The sequence below is a fragment of the Motacilla alba genome, chromosome 2, assembly GCF_015832195.1.
Source record: "Motacilla alba alba isolate MOTALB_02 chromosome 2, Motacilla_alba_V1.0_pri, whole genome shotgun sequence".
NCBI classification, from domain to species: Eukaryota; Metazoa; Chordata; class Aves; order Passeriformes; family Motacillidae; genus Motacilla; species Motacilla alba.
This window is the reverse complement of record NC_052017.1, coordinates 45386473-45403332: the sequence shown is the minus strand read 5'-3', so window position 1 is coordinate 45403332 and position 16860 is coordinate 45386473. Positions and strand designations below refer to the sequence as shown.

Here is a 16860-nt window from a genome sequence, read left to right as displayed (position 1 = left end):
ACTGGCTTTTTCCCCCTCTTTACAGGAGGCTGGATTTATGCTGAAGAACCCCCAGCTGAACTTAGAAGAACCACTCCCCTCTCTGGTAACATCACTCCCATCTGTCCAAACATGCACACAGCAGATCCTGATTCCTCTTGGCAGAAGTTGTACCTTCACAAGGGTCCTCCCCATCAGAATTCTGCTTATCACTCAGTCTGATAGGGAGGACCCTGTGCAGGTGCAGCTGCTGTGTCTCCAACCCACCTATTTATCCCAGGAGAACCAAGCCCTCCACTTGCACACATGTGTTTCAAAGACTGTGTGCTGAGAAAAGCCTTCACCCTGTTGTACACGGTGTGATGCTCAGTTGTCCTGGTTTTACTTTAGAATTTCTTTGGAGCTTGAACCCACCCACCTTCCCATGGCTCACCTTAACCAAGTAATTCCTACATCAAAGTCTAAATTACACACATTGCATGCCTTACTATGCTGCTTATCCACTACTGAGCAGTAACTCCTGCTGGAGAGGTGATTTCAAGGAGATCTGGAGGCCCGGGTGACATCAAGTGCCTGGAAAACCTGGCAGATTGCTTCTATTCATCAGAGTGACTGGGTTGTCTGTACAAAGATGGACAGGTACTCCCTGTCCAGAGAACCACAGAGTTGGTAAACATGAGTTTCCTGATCCCTTTTTCATGCCATGTTCTTGACCCCCGACCTTGCTGCAGACCTTCATGTGCACACTGCCAGAAGGACGAAAATGCCATCAAACTCACGTCAGTGGCATTTTAAGTACCTTATAGTGACATCAGAGATTATGATAACTCCCATGCCACATGAATGAGGCTCCTTATTTCTTTCAGCCCACTTCTACTATATCCTGGCTAAAAGACTGATTGCTGCTCTGCCTCAAGTCTTTGCTTTTTCTTTCCTTTTGGTACATTTTTCCTTAGCTTGCAAACCCAGCTGAGCTCCCAAGAGGAAGGGAGGAGAAGCACATACTGCTGTAATCTTGAAGAGCCATATTCCAGGCCAATACTTATTTGCTTGGTTTCTTGCAGTGAGATAAGTTTTGCAATCTGTACACACCCACTACTCCAAGTGCCGTGATCCTTCTAGCTTTCCTTCTTCCACCAGGACATGTCTCTCCCTGCCTCCCCCTACCCTCTGCAGCAGGCAGGTGTTTCCTTTGGTACTCTCCCAAGAGAATGTAGTAAAGGATGCCTCTGCTGATTCCCAGTGGAAATGGCATTGTCATCAACACCCACAGAAAAAACAGACTCAGAGGAACTTTCATTTCAATCAGAAATTCTCCACTGGTCAGCGCTGAGACTACCTTTGCTGCACACAAAGTGTCCTGGTGTCTCACCATCAGCAGGGTTCAGTAAAGTGCCTGGATGTGTACAGCCCCAAAGTTAAATGAACTGTGGTTCCAGGAGTGGTGAAACACTCTCTTCACTGTGCACTATGCTTCCAAAGAGCACTGCTGGCCTTTGAGCTGCTCACACCCATTCAAAGGTGCTGAGCTCCCAGGTCTCCACAGGGCTCAGCGACTCAGCTACTGCTCTGCTTCTGCCAAGGGGAAAAAAAATCTGCAAACTGTGCTAGGAGATATTCTCTGCCTGACTGCTGGGAAGCATCCCAGCTTTTCACTGCAATACAAGATGCCCAGGGCCCTCCTAAATCACCCACAGCTTATCAGCTCTGCTGGAAATAACAAGGAAGTCAGAATACAACAGCTAACAAATATTTATAACAAGAAAACCATTCAGACAAATGGTTTTATAAAAAGCTCTTGGTAAGGGTGTAGATAATCCTCATCAGATGGAGATTTCCATCCAGCTGTATGAAAAAAGCTCTGGTAAAAACGTGATGCTACCTGTTATACCTCTAGAAGCACCCATCTGTGCCTGCAGACCAAGGCACTGCATGCTAAAACAAGTAGTCAAACCTTCCTGCAGACCCCAGCACACTTCAGCCAGGCCCCTCCTCTACTAAGTCACTCCCAGGCAGTGGAGGCAGGTGCTTGGTTTGGTTGTGCATCTGTCTCACCTGAAAACTCATCAGGCACATTCATTCTTTGGGATGGTGTCACTTCACCTAACTCTAAACACTTGAGTGGTGCTACCAAAGGATTTGCAACTCCCCCAATCATTCCTATTTAATCTTCTGTCTCCAAGAGGAGATGAAGGCTGATGCACTCAAAGGAGCTCCATGGGAAATCAGTGGGATTCGGGCACCTCACTCCTGAATGTTCTCTGGAAATAATACACCAAAACCTAAATACATCCTAAGCTGGCTTCAAGCAACACCTCCCAGGGACACGGGGGCCCTTCTCTGCTGCATGGGAACCACTCTCTCTAGGGAGCAACTTCAGCTTTTCCTTCCCCAAGCAAAAGACCTGGGTGATACCTGAGACTCCCTACGTCGTCCTTGACAGCCCACATAAATCAAATCAGCACTTCAAAAGCTCTCTCTTCAGAGAACTGAAATTCCTCCAGGGACATGCCATGCGCAGTCCATTGCAGCTCACCCATAGGTCACTACTTACAAAAAACCAAAAGGAAAAAAAACCCAGAGCGAATTCTTGGCTTTGTGTATTTCTTTCCTTTTGCTTGTTACACCTACTCCGAGTAGACAAAAGCATTTTGCACAGCAAGTTGGTGCTGACAGATAACCAGACTGCTGCCCCTCAGCACAGCATCCTACCTGTATTTTACCTAGTCCCTGGCTTATCCTTTTCTAGGCTTTCACTTACAAGCACGCATTTTCACATAGCGAAGGAGAAAGCAGCTCCTTTACTATGATCAGAATTAATTGTTCTTTATAAATATCTGGTCCTGACTGAGACAGACTGAAGGACAGTATGTTAACCTGACAGACAGATCCATCTTCAAAAACATCCCCTTATTACAAAAGCAGCACACAAAATTAGGAGAACTGAAAATATTTTTTATAGAATACTTTGGTCATTTGTACTTTAGTCCTGGTTTCATTTCCTGGCTCTGATGAACTTCAAAACTGCTGCAACAGACTTCCTTTCACTGGGGAAGAAGTCTGCAACAAAACAAACTATTGATCCTTTTTATCACTATTGCATAGAAGTGTTTATTTTACATCCTAGTTTGGCAGCTTGAGAGTAGAGCATAGCAAAAGATAATTGAGAAGGCCAGCTGTGTCCTTTGTTCCTTCAAAGGAAGTAAGGTAACTGTGCAAAAAATGAAAATAAAAGTGAGAAAGAGAGAGGGAGGAGGAGGCCCAGAATTAAAATACCTCGATACTTGCTCCTTCCTGTGCCTTGGTTCTCAGCAGGGCAGATCTGCTGAACCTTTTTCTGCTGAACTGAGGCTCCACAAAACTTTACTTTTCCCGCTGCCAAGACCACATCATTTATTTTTTTCCCTCTCACTCTCCTCCTTCCCATATTTCTCAGACATCACATCCTGGTGCAAAATCTCCTGGCAGGAGGATGTCAGAGCACCTCACTGGGGATCAGGCAGCCTCTGCGTCTCCTCCCTCCCTGGGGCTCACTCAGACACCTGACCAGCCGGGCTCTCCATGCTGCCAAAAATACTCATGCTTCACTATAAATCTCCCATGGGACAAAAGCCTCCTTCTGCCTCGCATCCTTATTTTGTGACAAAAATGTAAAAGTAATCTAACCATTAACTGGGTTCCTCAGCCTCCTGAGCCCATCCCCAGGCACATTTCGGATGAGGTACGATCCAGCCAGTTTACACGCACTGCAAGGAGCAGATGCAGCAGGGTCTGTTGGAGAGACCCCTGACACCCCTCCAGTGGAGCTGAATGTCACTTCCAGAAAAACATTCCCATTTTCAAGCACCACGTCCCAGGAGCATGCTGTCCCAACCCCATCTCCGTTATCAGCACCTTGTCAAGGCATTCAGCCCCCCCCAAACGAGGCTCCTTGCGTTCATTCAAACCGCGCGCTTCCTGCACAGGACGGAAAGTGCCAAAACTTGTTTCCAGGCCAAAACACTGAGAGCAGAGCAGCTGAACACATCACTTTTCTGCGACAGGATAAAAAAATGCCCCTGCCCTGCCACAGGGCTTAATCCAGTCTCGGATACCAAGATAAACAACCCCAGCACAGCCCTCTGCGGGCAAGTCCTCCTGCCGGCTGCCAAGAAACACATTTAGTTATGCAATCTGCAGCTGGGCGCTCGGTGGTCCCCCCAGCTACATCCCCAAAGCTCGGTGTGAAGCTCTTGTGTGGCTCAGACCACCACTGAGCCACCCACTGACCCCACCAGACAGGACCCTGTGCAACAGCACCTGTGCAGGCTGAGATGCAAACCCTTCCTCAGCACCAGGTTGAAGAGTTTAGTCTGTCTAATCCCTGTTCTACTTCTGCGACTGCAGGTCTAAAATTGTGAGGAATATCCATACACCTGGCCTGCTCCCATTGTTCCTTAAGTTAACCGTGGAGTTTACAGCCTTCCCAGCAACTAACTCTGGGTTTCCTCTCCCAAAAGCTGAGCTATCTTATATGCTGTTAAATTGTGAAGTGGCACAGCAGGGAACGGAAACACGCAATTTGACCCTGACCTCCTGCCATCCTGGGGGAGCAAATCAATTTAATCCAGAAGGACATTCAATATTCTCATCGGGAGTCCTCACATGTAAGTGGTTCCTCTCCACTGCCAAGTGCCAGCGATAACCTCTGGTGGTGGTCTGGACTCGTCACAGACCCCAAATTTAAGGAAGAATGTGCCTACTGCCTGTTCTTCTACCATCTTCAGGATGCACCAATCATTTCACTGCTGATGGGAACCAGCACCTGGGGGCAGAGGGAAATCCTGGCAACTTTGGGAAACCACCACCCTCCCCATCTCCAAGCTACTTCTCTCTTCCCTGAACTCCATGCCCTTCTCCATGATGGCAGCCTATGCAGGCACGACTCCTCCGCAGGCTGGATGGCTGCCTCCCCACCCACACGTGGTCGGGACGCATCCTTGTAAGACATACAGATCCAGGAGCACTGTCAAGAAAAGTTAAGTGCCTCCCTGCTGGCAATGAAGGGCACTTCAAAATACGCTGTTCCAGCCTCTTCCCAGCACTGCCCCCCCTCAAAGCTGCTAAACTACCTTTGCTTCAAAATTAGAGAGGTAGGACTAAAGAAGAAGGTGTCGCAGGAGGAAGAGCTTCTAATCCCTGTGATAAATAAAAGTTAAATAAAAAAAAAACCCTGCTCTGGGCAACTGATTGAGCACAACCAAGCAGATGTTCAGGCAAATGCAATCCTGCAGGTCTGAACACTGCCGTGACACTCTGCAATAAGCCCTCCTCGTGCCGACAGGCGGAATGCCTCCTTACCAAAGTAATCGGCCTTTGGCCGAGCATCCATCTCCTGCTCCAGGCGCTGGGTTAGCGCCTCCAGCTTCAGCTCAGCCGCCGATGGCCCTTGCTCTGGCTGCGGAAGGAGGGTCTGGCAGGGCAGCTTCACCTTTGCTGTGCTGGAGCCATCCAGGTGCCCAGAGTCCGACCGTGGCCCGCTCACGCCCTCCGGGAGAAGCATCTGCTGGGCACTGGGAGCCACCATCCCTCGCGAGGCCAGGCGCGAGGAGCCTGGCTCAGGGTTCCCGCTGCCGCTGGCAGGCCTGTGGTTCTGACCGTGGGCCACGAAGTGACCGGCTGGGCTGGGGTAGGCAGCGGCGTGCTGGTATTCCACGCTGGGAGCAGCAGGTGCGGAGCCTGGCGGGAAGGACAGCGAGACACCCTGGTACCACGGCTGGCTGCCATTTCCTCCGGCTTTGGGACCGCAGGGCTCAGCGGAGCCTGAAAACCCTCGGGTGGGCTGCGCTGAGGGCGCCGAGAAGGATGAGGACCTCTGCTGTGGCAGAGGCTCCTCTGGACCCACCGAGGGTGCCGGGGGGGTCCCGGCGTTTGAGAAGGAGGAAGACTTCTGTCCGGCTGGCATCGGGTCACGGCCCCCGACACCTCGCCTGCCCTCGCCGCCGTTCTCCTGCCCGCCGCGGCAGGGCTGGGGGTCGCCGGGGCTCCCAGCCTGCTGCTCCCCGCGCCCCACGCCAGGCTGCGAGCCCCCCACTCGGGGGATCCTGTCGGGCTCCGCTTCCCAGCCCCGGCGCCCGGCCTGGCTCCCTGGAGCCTCGGCACGTGCGCCGCTCTCTCCGAAGCCCCGCTCCCCTCCCTCGCTGGGCCTCGCTCGCGGCCCCTCGGCGGCGGGGGGCGGCTTCGAACTCCGCGGCACCGGCGGGCTGGGACGGGGCGGGTGGAAGGCGGCAGCCCCTCCGTTCATCGCGGCCATCAGCATCTCCTGCTGCTGCTGCTGCTGCTGCTGGAGGTGGATCTTGGCCATCTTGGTGGCGAACACCCGCCTGGTCTCCTCGAACTCGGGGTTGTTGCCGGCAGCTTTGTCCACCCGAAAGAGACCGTCCTTGGAGGCCTCGTACATGTTGAGGTCCTCGATGAACTTACTGGCTTCCACACCCAGATCGTCGTACTTGTCCATCCTGCCCGGCTTAGCGGGAAGACCCCCGCCTTCTCCTTCTTCTTCTTCTTGTTCCTCCTCTCTCCTCCTTCCCGCCGGGATCAAGGCAACGCCGGCAGCGGCAGCCGCTCCGTCCCGCCGCGCTCCCGCCGCACCCGTCCCCGCCGGGGGCGTGGCTGCGGGCGCGGGGAAGGGGGCGTGGCCACGGCGATCACGCCCTGCCCGTCCCCCGCTGCCCGCGCCCCAAGCCACGCCCACCCGCCCGGCGCGCGCTGCTCGCCCCCGCTCCCTGGCGGGCGCGCGCGTGGTGTGTCCGAAAGGGTCGCGTGCGGTTCTGGAGGTGTCCCGCCGTGTCCCAGCAGGCTCGGGAAGGGTTCGGGACAGGCAGCGGAGCTGGGAAGGGGGTGCGCACGGTGGCTAAAGTCACCCGGCTGATGCAAGGAAGGTGGTTTTGCCTCGTCTCCCTCCCCGCTGGATAATATTCCTCTTTTTCACCCTGCAGCCCGGAGACCTTCCTGAAGAAGCCTTGTGAAAAATCACAGACACCCGTCGGGGGAAAAAAAAACCCAAAACAACAGCCCTGCTCCCCCATGAAAAACTGCCAGGAAAATCTCATTCCATAACTATTGGGGCAATTAGTCTGTATAGCAGGAAATTGTATGAATTTTCTCGGTGTAGATAGACATTCTATGCTGGATAGTCAATGCTTAAGGAAGCATGACTAAAGGACCCTGGATCATTGCAGGAAGACGACCCCTTGCCTGAAGAAGGAAGGATACCTCTGGATGCCCAAGATAACATCAGCATTCCAGCCTTCCAGATACCTTCGGGAACCCCCCACCCCATTATCCAGCATCATACATGTAACTGCAGCAAGACCAACTCCAAAGACATTTAGATCAGGAAAGAAGCAGATGGATCATGACATGTTAAAATTATTGTTGCTTTTGGAATTCGGTAGCATACTTGTTATACGAAGGGACTGGGCGAATCATGTTGTTCCCAAATACTTAAAGGGTATAGGAACCATGTGTAAAACTGCATTTGGGGTGCCCCAATGTGATCGGGACACTTCATGCTCACAATTAAAGACTTATCCATGTGAGTCTACACTTTATATCCCATCCTCCCTCCTCTGTCAGCCTGGGCCACTCGCAAAATTTTCATGGCAAAACACAGCCTGCGGCTGCCAGAGGTTGAGAGTCTGCAGTGGGAACTCTGCTGGGCTCGTGGGAGAGGCTGGTTGGTAGGGAGCTGTGGTACCTCTCAGTAAACTTACTGGTGCTGGTGATCCTACGGGCCCAGGCACGTGTCCGGCATTCCCATAACTTGTTATTGTAATTCTCCCCCAGGCTCCAGGAGGGAGGGCCAAATGTTAAGGAATGTGGAAATTCTCTGCCTTTAATAACAGTGAATTGGGCTGTGACCAAAACATGTCAGAAATTAAAAAAAAATAAAAATAAAAAAATCTCCTCCTCTCTTTGACCCATTCCCTTACAAAAACACTCCTGAGCAAATGAGGCCAGACCTAAAATATCCTCCCTCTTCCTGTGAGATTTGGCCCAATGTGCTTAAAAATGATGGCACTGTGAGCCCCTGGAAAAGGTGTCTTTCAGGGCAACCTTGGAACTGCTGCGGTGTCTCCAAAGAGGCTCCGAGCAGGACTGAGAGGCTGGAGTCTCATCCCTGCAGCAACAGACTTAGGCTGGAGCTTGAGCTCATAAATGATGAACTTTGGACTCACAAAAGTTAGCCCAGCCATAGCACAGCTTTAGATAAGGGGGTTCATGGTTTCTAGGGAAGACAGGCGGATGGGAATCCCAGCACAGGGCGAAGCACAGCAGTAGAGCTCCCCCAGTCCTCAGGATCTGGAGAAGTGGCACCATAGCACATATTGCCACTAACCATGGCCTGCCACATTTTAAAGAGATTGATAATGCTGGAGCTTTTCACAGTATCAGGGAAACATCCCAAATATCAAGCAATCCCATCTATCAGACCTTTTCAAGCCCTCCTCTGCCGTGGCGGTGAGGGAAGGAGGGGTCTCACAGCTCTCCCAGGCTGATCCCCACAAGCCCTCTTTCACTTTGGGAGAAGATGGGTCCCTGAGGGCTAAACCCCACTTTGCACAAGCCCCACAAGTTCAGGAGGAGGGTTTAGCCTCCATGTGGATGTCCATCATGCAAAGACAACAAACCCCTGCCTGTGCCAGGGCTCTTTTGGCTGGAGTGGAAAGGGTTTGCCTCTCATTTTTGTGGCTGGGAGAGGCCACAGTGGCCCCCATCAGCTGCTTCATGCCAGGCAGGTGTAGGCTCAGGCCACCAGTCACTAAGAGCGAGAGTGACTACCTCATTTGTGGGTCTTGACCAATACTTTCAAGTTTGAGGTAAAGCTCAGCTGGGGCAATGAAAGCCAAACCAGTTTCAGTGTCTAAGGAGCATCCTCAGAAAGGGCTCCTGGAAGTCTGTTTTTGGCAACACCCTGGGCTGACCAGGAGAACCACAGCAAGTGACTGAGGCACGGGACGCCTCCTCCTCATCGCTGGCTTCAGGATGGTTTTGGAGATGGGCTTAGCTGAGATGCTTAGCTTTCAGTATGGCAACTTTTATCTAAAATGGGCAAGCTTCAATGTTCAAACAGTAAGTAACAACAAAGTTGGTCCTGAAGCACATATTAAGTTCATATTTGTATGGAGAATGACAGAAAGGAAACAGAACATCAGGTAGATAAGGATGGGAGTGTGAGCCCCAGCACTGCTTTACTCGCCGGAGGAATATGCAACGTGGACAAAGAGCCCTTGGAAAGGAAATTACACATCATGCACCTTCTTGCCTCCTTCTCTCCAAAGGATGTGAAGTCAATCAGGGGAGGCCATGCTCCTATCCAGCATGGCCTGAAGCCTGAAGAAGCCTTGTGAAAAATCACAGACACCCGTCGGGGGAAAAAAAACCCCAAAACAACAGCCCTGCTCCCCCATGAAAAACTGCCAGGAAAATCTCATTCCATAACTATTGGGGCAATTAGTCTGTATAGCAGGAAATTGTATTAATTTTCTCGGTGTAGATAGACATTCTATGCTGGATAGTCAATGCTTAAGTAAGTCAATGCTTAAGTCAATGCTTGTGTCCACTGGAGTTTTTTTTAATTCCAACACACTGAGATGAGGTTCTTCCATACATCTAAAAAACAAACTATTTGTTGGAGCAGAAGGATTTGGGAGTAGATGTCTCTATTTTCAGCTTTCAACACGCAAACCAAGGAAGAACCTAACTTCCATTAGATAATTTTTTTTTTCTTTCTTTTTTAGGGTCATGCACACATTTTCTGCGGTTATTTTTTATCTAACATCTGTGAGTCCTTTTACAGTCCGACCTGCAGGAGTTCACCACTTTGCAGAGGGAAGGAGTGGGGGGAAGCAGTCTTCTGCCAAATGGCCGCTCTGGATGCCGCTGACCTTCACCAGCTATGTAAAGTACATTTCCTTCCTATGCCAGAGGATCAAATCAGCTGTCTGCAGAACAATGCTTATGCGGACGACTACGTGGAAAAGGCTGCTGAAGTCCTTTGGATAGGGAACCCCTCGCACTGGGCTTGGCCTCCTTCCAGGCTCCGCATGCATGAGCAGACACTTTGATGGCAAGCGCCTTCGAGGGGGGATCACCGCCAAGCGATTCAAAGGCATTTTGGAGTTGAATTTGCAACGCTTTCAGTGAACATTAGGCAGCAAAATACCTTTGAAGTTTCCTGCTCGGATTTATTCTTTCTGTGAGATTTGGGCTAGGGGTATTCTTAAGTGAGCAGATTATTAACTTGAACTTTCTACTAGACTGGAGATGTAATACTACACTGACTCGCAGACCCTTCTGCTGTGATTAGATATGGTCCCACATGTTTATAGTTCCTGTGACTTTTACAGCCCATGCCTATTAAGAAATTAAGGGGTCCATGATTGCTGTTGTAGCACAGGACCAAAATCTATGCGCCAATTTGAATTAACTTATTCTAAACCCTACTCCTTGAAGAGAAAAAAAAACCAAAAACCAAAACCAAAACATTGCTAATTTAATCTGTTTTTGTTCCTGTGGGCAAGGCTTACACACTGCATTTACTCATGCAAAATAATGCTGACAGCTTGTAACTCAGCCGCGCTCCACGTGGCAATCTCAGCTGCCCGTGGGGCGGAGGGAGGCAGTGATCTGGGGAGAAGCAGCCCCGAGTGGTGCTCCCAGCTTTTGGCACCACCTCGGTGGGAGTGCTGGGCACATCACGGCAGCCTTGTGCTGGGGCAGCACGGCCCTCCAGGGCTGGCAGGCTGGGGCACAGCTCTGCCTGCCTGGGTAAACAGGGCAGTCGCCAATGAGAGCAGGAAGGGGATCATCTGTCTTTTTCTCGCTGCCACGTTGGTGTCTGGGCTCATATTTGCAGAGAGATGGAGAAAATGTGAAGAAATTCTCCACCACAAGCTCACAAGTTTCTCTTCCCTGCCCTCCCCCCGCCCCGATCTTTTTTCTATCTGGGAGAAAACGCCCTCATATTTTACGGCATGACAACAGCCCGCGGCTGTATAGTTTATGGAAAAACATGATTAGGAGGAGTCTGGGTGCCAATTTATAGCCAGATCTCTCTCCAAAAGCAACTATTGCATGCTCACACTGCCTACCTGCAAGCAAACGAGTGTGAGGAACCAGCGGCTGGCAGCCCACCTGGTTGGTTGTGGACATGTCCAGGGCTGGTCCCCAGGTCCCCAGTACCAGTGTCCCTCCAGGGCTGTAGCTGTCCCAGGCAGGTCATTTCCCGCAGGACTACGCACACCACTCTGCAGGGCCTGAGATACGTGCTCTGGTGTGTTTTAGCAAGAAAGTAATAAAGGCTTCAGTGCTAGAGTATAAACAGAGTGAGCAATTTATAAGGCAGAAGTATTTCCAGGATAGAGCCTGGCTTGGTTCTTGCAGGAGCAAATGTGTTTCTCAGCTTCTTGCAAGGCAGTGCCACGGCATCTCTGAACTCTTGACTGAATAGTAGAGGGAAACAATGGACTTTCCTTGCAGCTTTCTAATAGAGGTTTTCATTAAATGTGCCATTTATCTGCACCTGCCAGATGCTTTATACTAGAAAGATGATGCACAGCACTGTAGGGCAAATAAGAGGGTGGAGGAGGAGGAGGAGGAGGAGGGAGGGATGAAGCAAGGTGACTGCAGAGGTAAGACCGGGGGCTGCTGTGGGTGGGAAGGCTGGGCTCAAACTGGGAGCCAGACTATGGGATGGGACGCTGTGGAGGTGGGGATGCCAAACCTCAGCCTCTGCCTTCCCCAAGGTTTTCAGGAAGGCGGCAGGGCAGGGCAGGGACATGTTGTTCCTCCTCACAGCTGCCCCAGGGGCCCCTGCATTCCTCCAGGAGGCCTGCCCTGCCTGCAGCCGGCTCTGCCAGCCCTGCCTGCAGTCTGCCTTGTCTGCTGCCTGCACACTGAGCCCCCAAGCTGCAGGGGCAGCCTGGGGATTGGGAGCAGTCCAGGTGCCCACCATGCAGCCTGGGTCGGTGCGTCCCATGCCCCTGGGATCAGGGCAGAAACGGATCCAGACTTGGATGTTTTGGTCCTGCTGCACTACAAGTGTCTACCACAGGGCATTATATCTGGCAGGGAATTGTGCTAGGAGTATTAATTAACACTAATTTAATTAACACTAATGGGAGAGAAAGGCCAGGGCAGTACAGGGACACCTTTCCACACTGCCTTTCAGGAGAGGCAGCTCCTTCTTAAACAGCTGCACCTCCAGCATCAGTTCAGTGGGGATGCTGTGGGCCCTGCCTACAGGTGGGTAAACTGAGGCAGGGAAGGTTACCTGGCAGGCCACACCTTGGGAAGGTTAGAGGAGCCATGGGGAATCACCGAGATCTGAACAGGAATCCAGAAAGCAGCAGAAAGAGAAGCGGCAGATCCCCCAGCTGCAGCAGCTTGGTCTCTGTGAGGAGGGCCAGAGCTGGGTGCCAGACACTCAGCTCCTGCTCCGGGGCAGACAAGAACCTTTACCTTCCTCTCCTCTGTTTCTCCAGGTGCCATCAGTGGTGTTGGAGTCATTGGTCTCCCTTTGCTGTCAATCCATGGGCCAGAACACTTCCTATCAGTGACTACGGATTTGCACTGAGGCAGACAGCTCTGTTGGTTTTCCCACCCCTGCTCAAAATAATGTGGAATAGTTTGTTTTCTCCATTTTCTACTGAAAAGAGCCTTTTATCAGAACAAGAGCTCGCCTGGAGAATTTTCCAGCTCTGTTTCCCTGCCTCTTTATCAGTGCATTAACACAAACAGCACCGTGACCTTTTTAACCAACATACGTGGCCTCCAGTAATGCTGGGCTGGAAGCACTCCACAGGTCAGACGACATCCTGCCATCAGTCATCAGGCTCACGTGGTTTGGTGGACTTCGAGTGGATTTGCCAGATGCAGTCAGTGCATCCACTCTGTTCTTCCGTGCATGTCCTAGGAGAAGCTCTCTGACTAACAGATGTTTTTAAATGCTCTTTCACATGGGAAAATTGGGAATTATATGTTTTTATTGTACCCTTGCTATTTCATCCAGCGATGGGGCTCTCCAGGGATGGAGACGTACTTAAGAAAAATATTCACTTCTAAAAGCTTCTACAGATCTTTTTCACAACAGTTCCTTGGCTTAACCAGCCCAGCAACGCACACTTGTGTTTCTGTTTCGTGGCAATTAGTAAGATTTGCTAATTACACTGCTATGTGCTTAAAGACAATTGATTTCCCTTTGTAGCAGAAAACAATTTCCTGTTATGCCGATTCTCTTAATCTTCATCAGAAACAAACCCAGGCTGCCATTGCCAGTAATGTGTCATGTTCCTTTATTAAATCACTCTCTTTTTCTGCCCCTGTTCTGTGTCCTGTGTTTATTATTCCTGATTAGTGGATTGGATCACCTACAGCTGTTATGACTTGTACATATTTTGCTTCATGTATTGCTGGCACCAGGCAGAGTTATTGAAAAGCAACTCCCTTTCCTCAGCAGTTTGCGTGTCTCCTTTGGCAGCGGGACGCGGGTGTAGGGACAACCCTGGACCTTTTACGCTTCGTTTTGGCACGTGTAAAAAACTACTGGCAGAGGAGGAAGTTCAGAGCCTTATATGTGAGTGTGTTGGCCACCCCCTTGCAGCCAGCCCAGAGAGCAAGCACAAAGCACACATTTCTGCTCATGTAAATGCACAGGTTTTGTTTAGAGTTATAGTGAAGAAGACCAGGCTCCTCAAATAAAAGAATTTCTTATGCCAGGGCCGAGCACCACTAGTGCAAGCAGAGTGTGAATATTCAACTCATTCTACTTAAGCCTGTCCCATTTACACATGCCTTTGCTTAGTGAGAAACTCAGCAGTTCAGAAGAGAGAGCAAATTGGTGTGGCCCAGACAGATGAGCATGCAAAGAAATGTACTGGATTACTTTGTATGGAAGATGGTGCTGGATGGCAACTCCCCAGGGCTTCAAACCAGACCTGAAGTTTTCCAACCCAAGGCTTACCTGAGTGAGAGAAGTGCCACGAGTCACAAAGGCAATGTGTCACTCGAGGCCTCCTGGGACAGCCAGGGTTAGTGCACTGAAGACTGCTTTGTGATACCGGAAAGCAACATTATTCAGGAAAGGGAAAAAAAATTCCCACCTTTCCTCCACATGTCAGGCAAGATCTCTTTTATCATCTGGACTGCAGATGAGAGCTCTGATCCTCTCCCCTCCTGCACAGAGAAAATGCTTCAGTTCAGTTCTCCTCCTGCTAGGGCTGGGAGATGCTTAAAACTCCTTCTGATTGACTATGATCAGTTTCATCCTTCTTCTTTGAGACATAAACCCCATTTCCATGAAAAAAAACAAAAACAAAACTAACCACGGTTTAGTTCCAGCAACATTTTTTAAGGTCAAAAGAGGACTGATAGTACATATATTCACCACTCAGGTTCTGTGGTGATAGATCTGATTTAACATTGAACACTTGTTCAGCTCAGTCCTTCAATACAAAATCAGCTTAGATAATTGAAGGAGAGGACTGAGGAAACATGGAAGCAGAAAAAGCATCCAGCAAAGCCAGCTGTACTCTTCCAAGTGGGTAAATGCACATGAATAAAACCAATCCCATTGTAAACTGTATCCCATCTGTAATCTCATCTGTAAACTGTAGTAAGTACTGCAAAACTACAAAACAAAAACAAAAACAAAGCATCAACCCACCAACCAGCCCAAATTCTTCATTTATGGCAAACTTTTAGAAAAATCTCCCATACTGCAAACCTCCCTAGGAAGGAACCAGCAGTGCACTAGTTAACATTCTTTCTAGTGCATGTTGGTTGTGAAAGAGAATAGGAAAAGCTTTCTGTGAGGCTTTACACAGAAGAAGGAGAGACAAAGAGGAGAGACTTATCTGTGGAAATTCTCCGCCCAAAAGAAACAAGCAGGCTTTACAGAGTCAGATCAGAAAATGCCATTATTAACCTGATTTCAGTTCTGGGGCATTATTTTAGTCTGGTAAGAGAGCACACAGATTTTATTTTGCATCAAATCTCCATGTTTGAGTTCTGATAAAGGTCATGGAAATATAAATGCTTGTCCAGCAATGCCCCTGTACAGTTTTTTTTTCAAAGCACAGGTGGAACAAGCTGGATAGAGATCTATCTTAGCTAGTGACCTAATCTGTAACAGTGTCCTTTAATATGATAGAAAAAGCCCTCTTGCCTTGCTGCAAAGCAGCACGGGTGTGTCCATGTCACCTCAGTTCTCATCCACGCCAAATAACACGTTTTTCTACACAGTGTATGTTCCAGCACATTTCAGTGCCCCCATCACCCCAGCGTCTGAGATCCTTTCTCATTAAATCAATGGCATAGGAAAAGTACTTGGTGACCTTTCAGGACTTTGCCAGTTTTTATTTTCCCAGAATCAATGTTTGAAGGCTGTATTTTTTTGAAGTTTAGTCACATGAACAATTTGGGGGTAGAAAGTGTGGCAGTAATTATTCTCTAAATCTGACATTACTTAAAACGGAAATTCAGTATAGACTGGATCAGTGCAACAACCAATCCTCTATCCCTCAGATGGACAGGATGCTGAAAATGCCCCTTCTGTGTCATGGATCCATTTCTTGGAGCAGCTTGTTCTGGGTCTATCCCGCTGGGTTTAGCAAACCTCCCACATCATCTTTGGATCTCACTTCATGGAATAAGGACAGTGGCACCACGTCATTTTTACCGTGTGTGAATGCAGTGCAATTTGACTGATCACCTGCCAGCACCCTTCCTTCTCACTTCTCAAGTGTCCCCTGCCCAAATTTAAAACTCCAGCACTATTTACCCACTGAGCTCTCCAAGGGGGCACAACCTATATATACCACCTTCAGCACAAAGATACCTCTCTACTGTGACACAAATAACAACTGCCAAATAAATAAGACTTCTGTGATGAGTTATTTTACAAAGGCTTGGTAACAGGCTGCAGCCTGTATATCATTATCAGACTCATCTAGGCACAGAATGAACCTGTGAGTCACAATTACTGTAAGACAAGCAGTAATTGTGCTTCAGAGCAGGTCACCCTTGTAAAAAATGTCAGCGGCTGCCAGCACACAGTAAAGCTCCGCAGCTGGCACCTCTGCCATCCTTCAAACATACACTTAGCAGGGGATTAGGCTCTGTCACACTGTCTGCATCATCTCTCTCACTCACTCTTTCACCAGCTTTCCTGTATCCTCTAGACCACACTGAATTACAACCTACTGTAAACACACTGGCGGGACTTCTGACCTTACACTTTTTGTGAGTCTGCTGTTCACTACCTTTCCTTTTTTAGCCTGTAGAAATCCATTCCCTATTTTGATTTTTGCCTGAATCACCAAGTGACATCTACAATTCACTTCCTCAGGCAAGAGCAAATACCCTCAAGTGCTAACAGCAATAAACACTGTGGGCGGCTGCCCGGCCCTGCAGTGACTGCAGCTTTTGTTTAAAGGCACCACAGGGTTGCTGGGCTTACATCTTTCTTCATCCTTGTAAATTTATAAAGTTTTTATTTACATCAAACATGTCACCTTTCCCCCTAAGAAAAACTCTGTTAAAATGGTTCCACAGAGTGTGTTAAAACCTTTTACATAAATTAAAAAAAAAAAAAGAAAAAAGAAAAAAAGAAAAAAAAGCAGGACTGGGCTGTGCCACAGATTTTACTTCAAAGGATCTCTTTCACAGTCCTTTTAGGGGCTTCTGAACAGGAGTTTTATGAATTTATAACAACATATATGTCAGGCAGACACTGGAATTCAAATTATTTTAACTCCAACTAAAGGCCTGTGTTTGAATGTCTGAATGCATTCCTTTGTGGCTCAGATTTCTGGAGTCTTAAAACTGCAAAGACCATAT

At 49.2% G+C, this 16860-nt stretch overlaps 1 protein-coding gene across 2 annotated transcripts in view; it reads right to left on the bottom strand.

Moving 5' to 3' along the window:
• The window catches only part of LIMD1 (LIM domains containing 1), a 32992-nt gene extending 26311 nt beyond the window's left edge, over positions 1–6681 (bottom strand). Inside the window, exon 1 of one of the 2 annotated variants that reach the window (XR_005259898.1) lies at positions 5320–6681. Coding sequence is in view for 1 of the 2 variants with exons in the window: in XM_038164678.1 (XP_038020606.1) it covers positions 5320–6475 (1156 nt within the window). In the remaining variant the exon portion in view is untranslated. The remainder of the gene's footprint in view (positions 1–5319) is intronic. The other variant, XM_038164678.1, reaches the window with a different exon arrangement.
• Positions 6682–16860: the final 10179 nt, after the last annotated feature.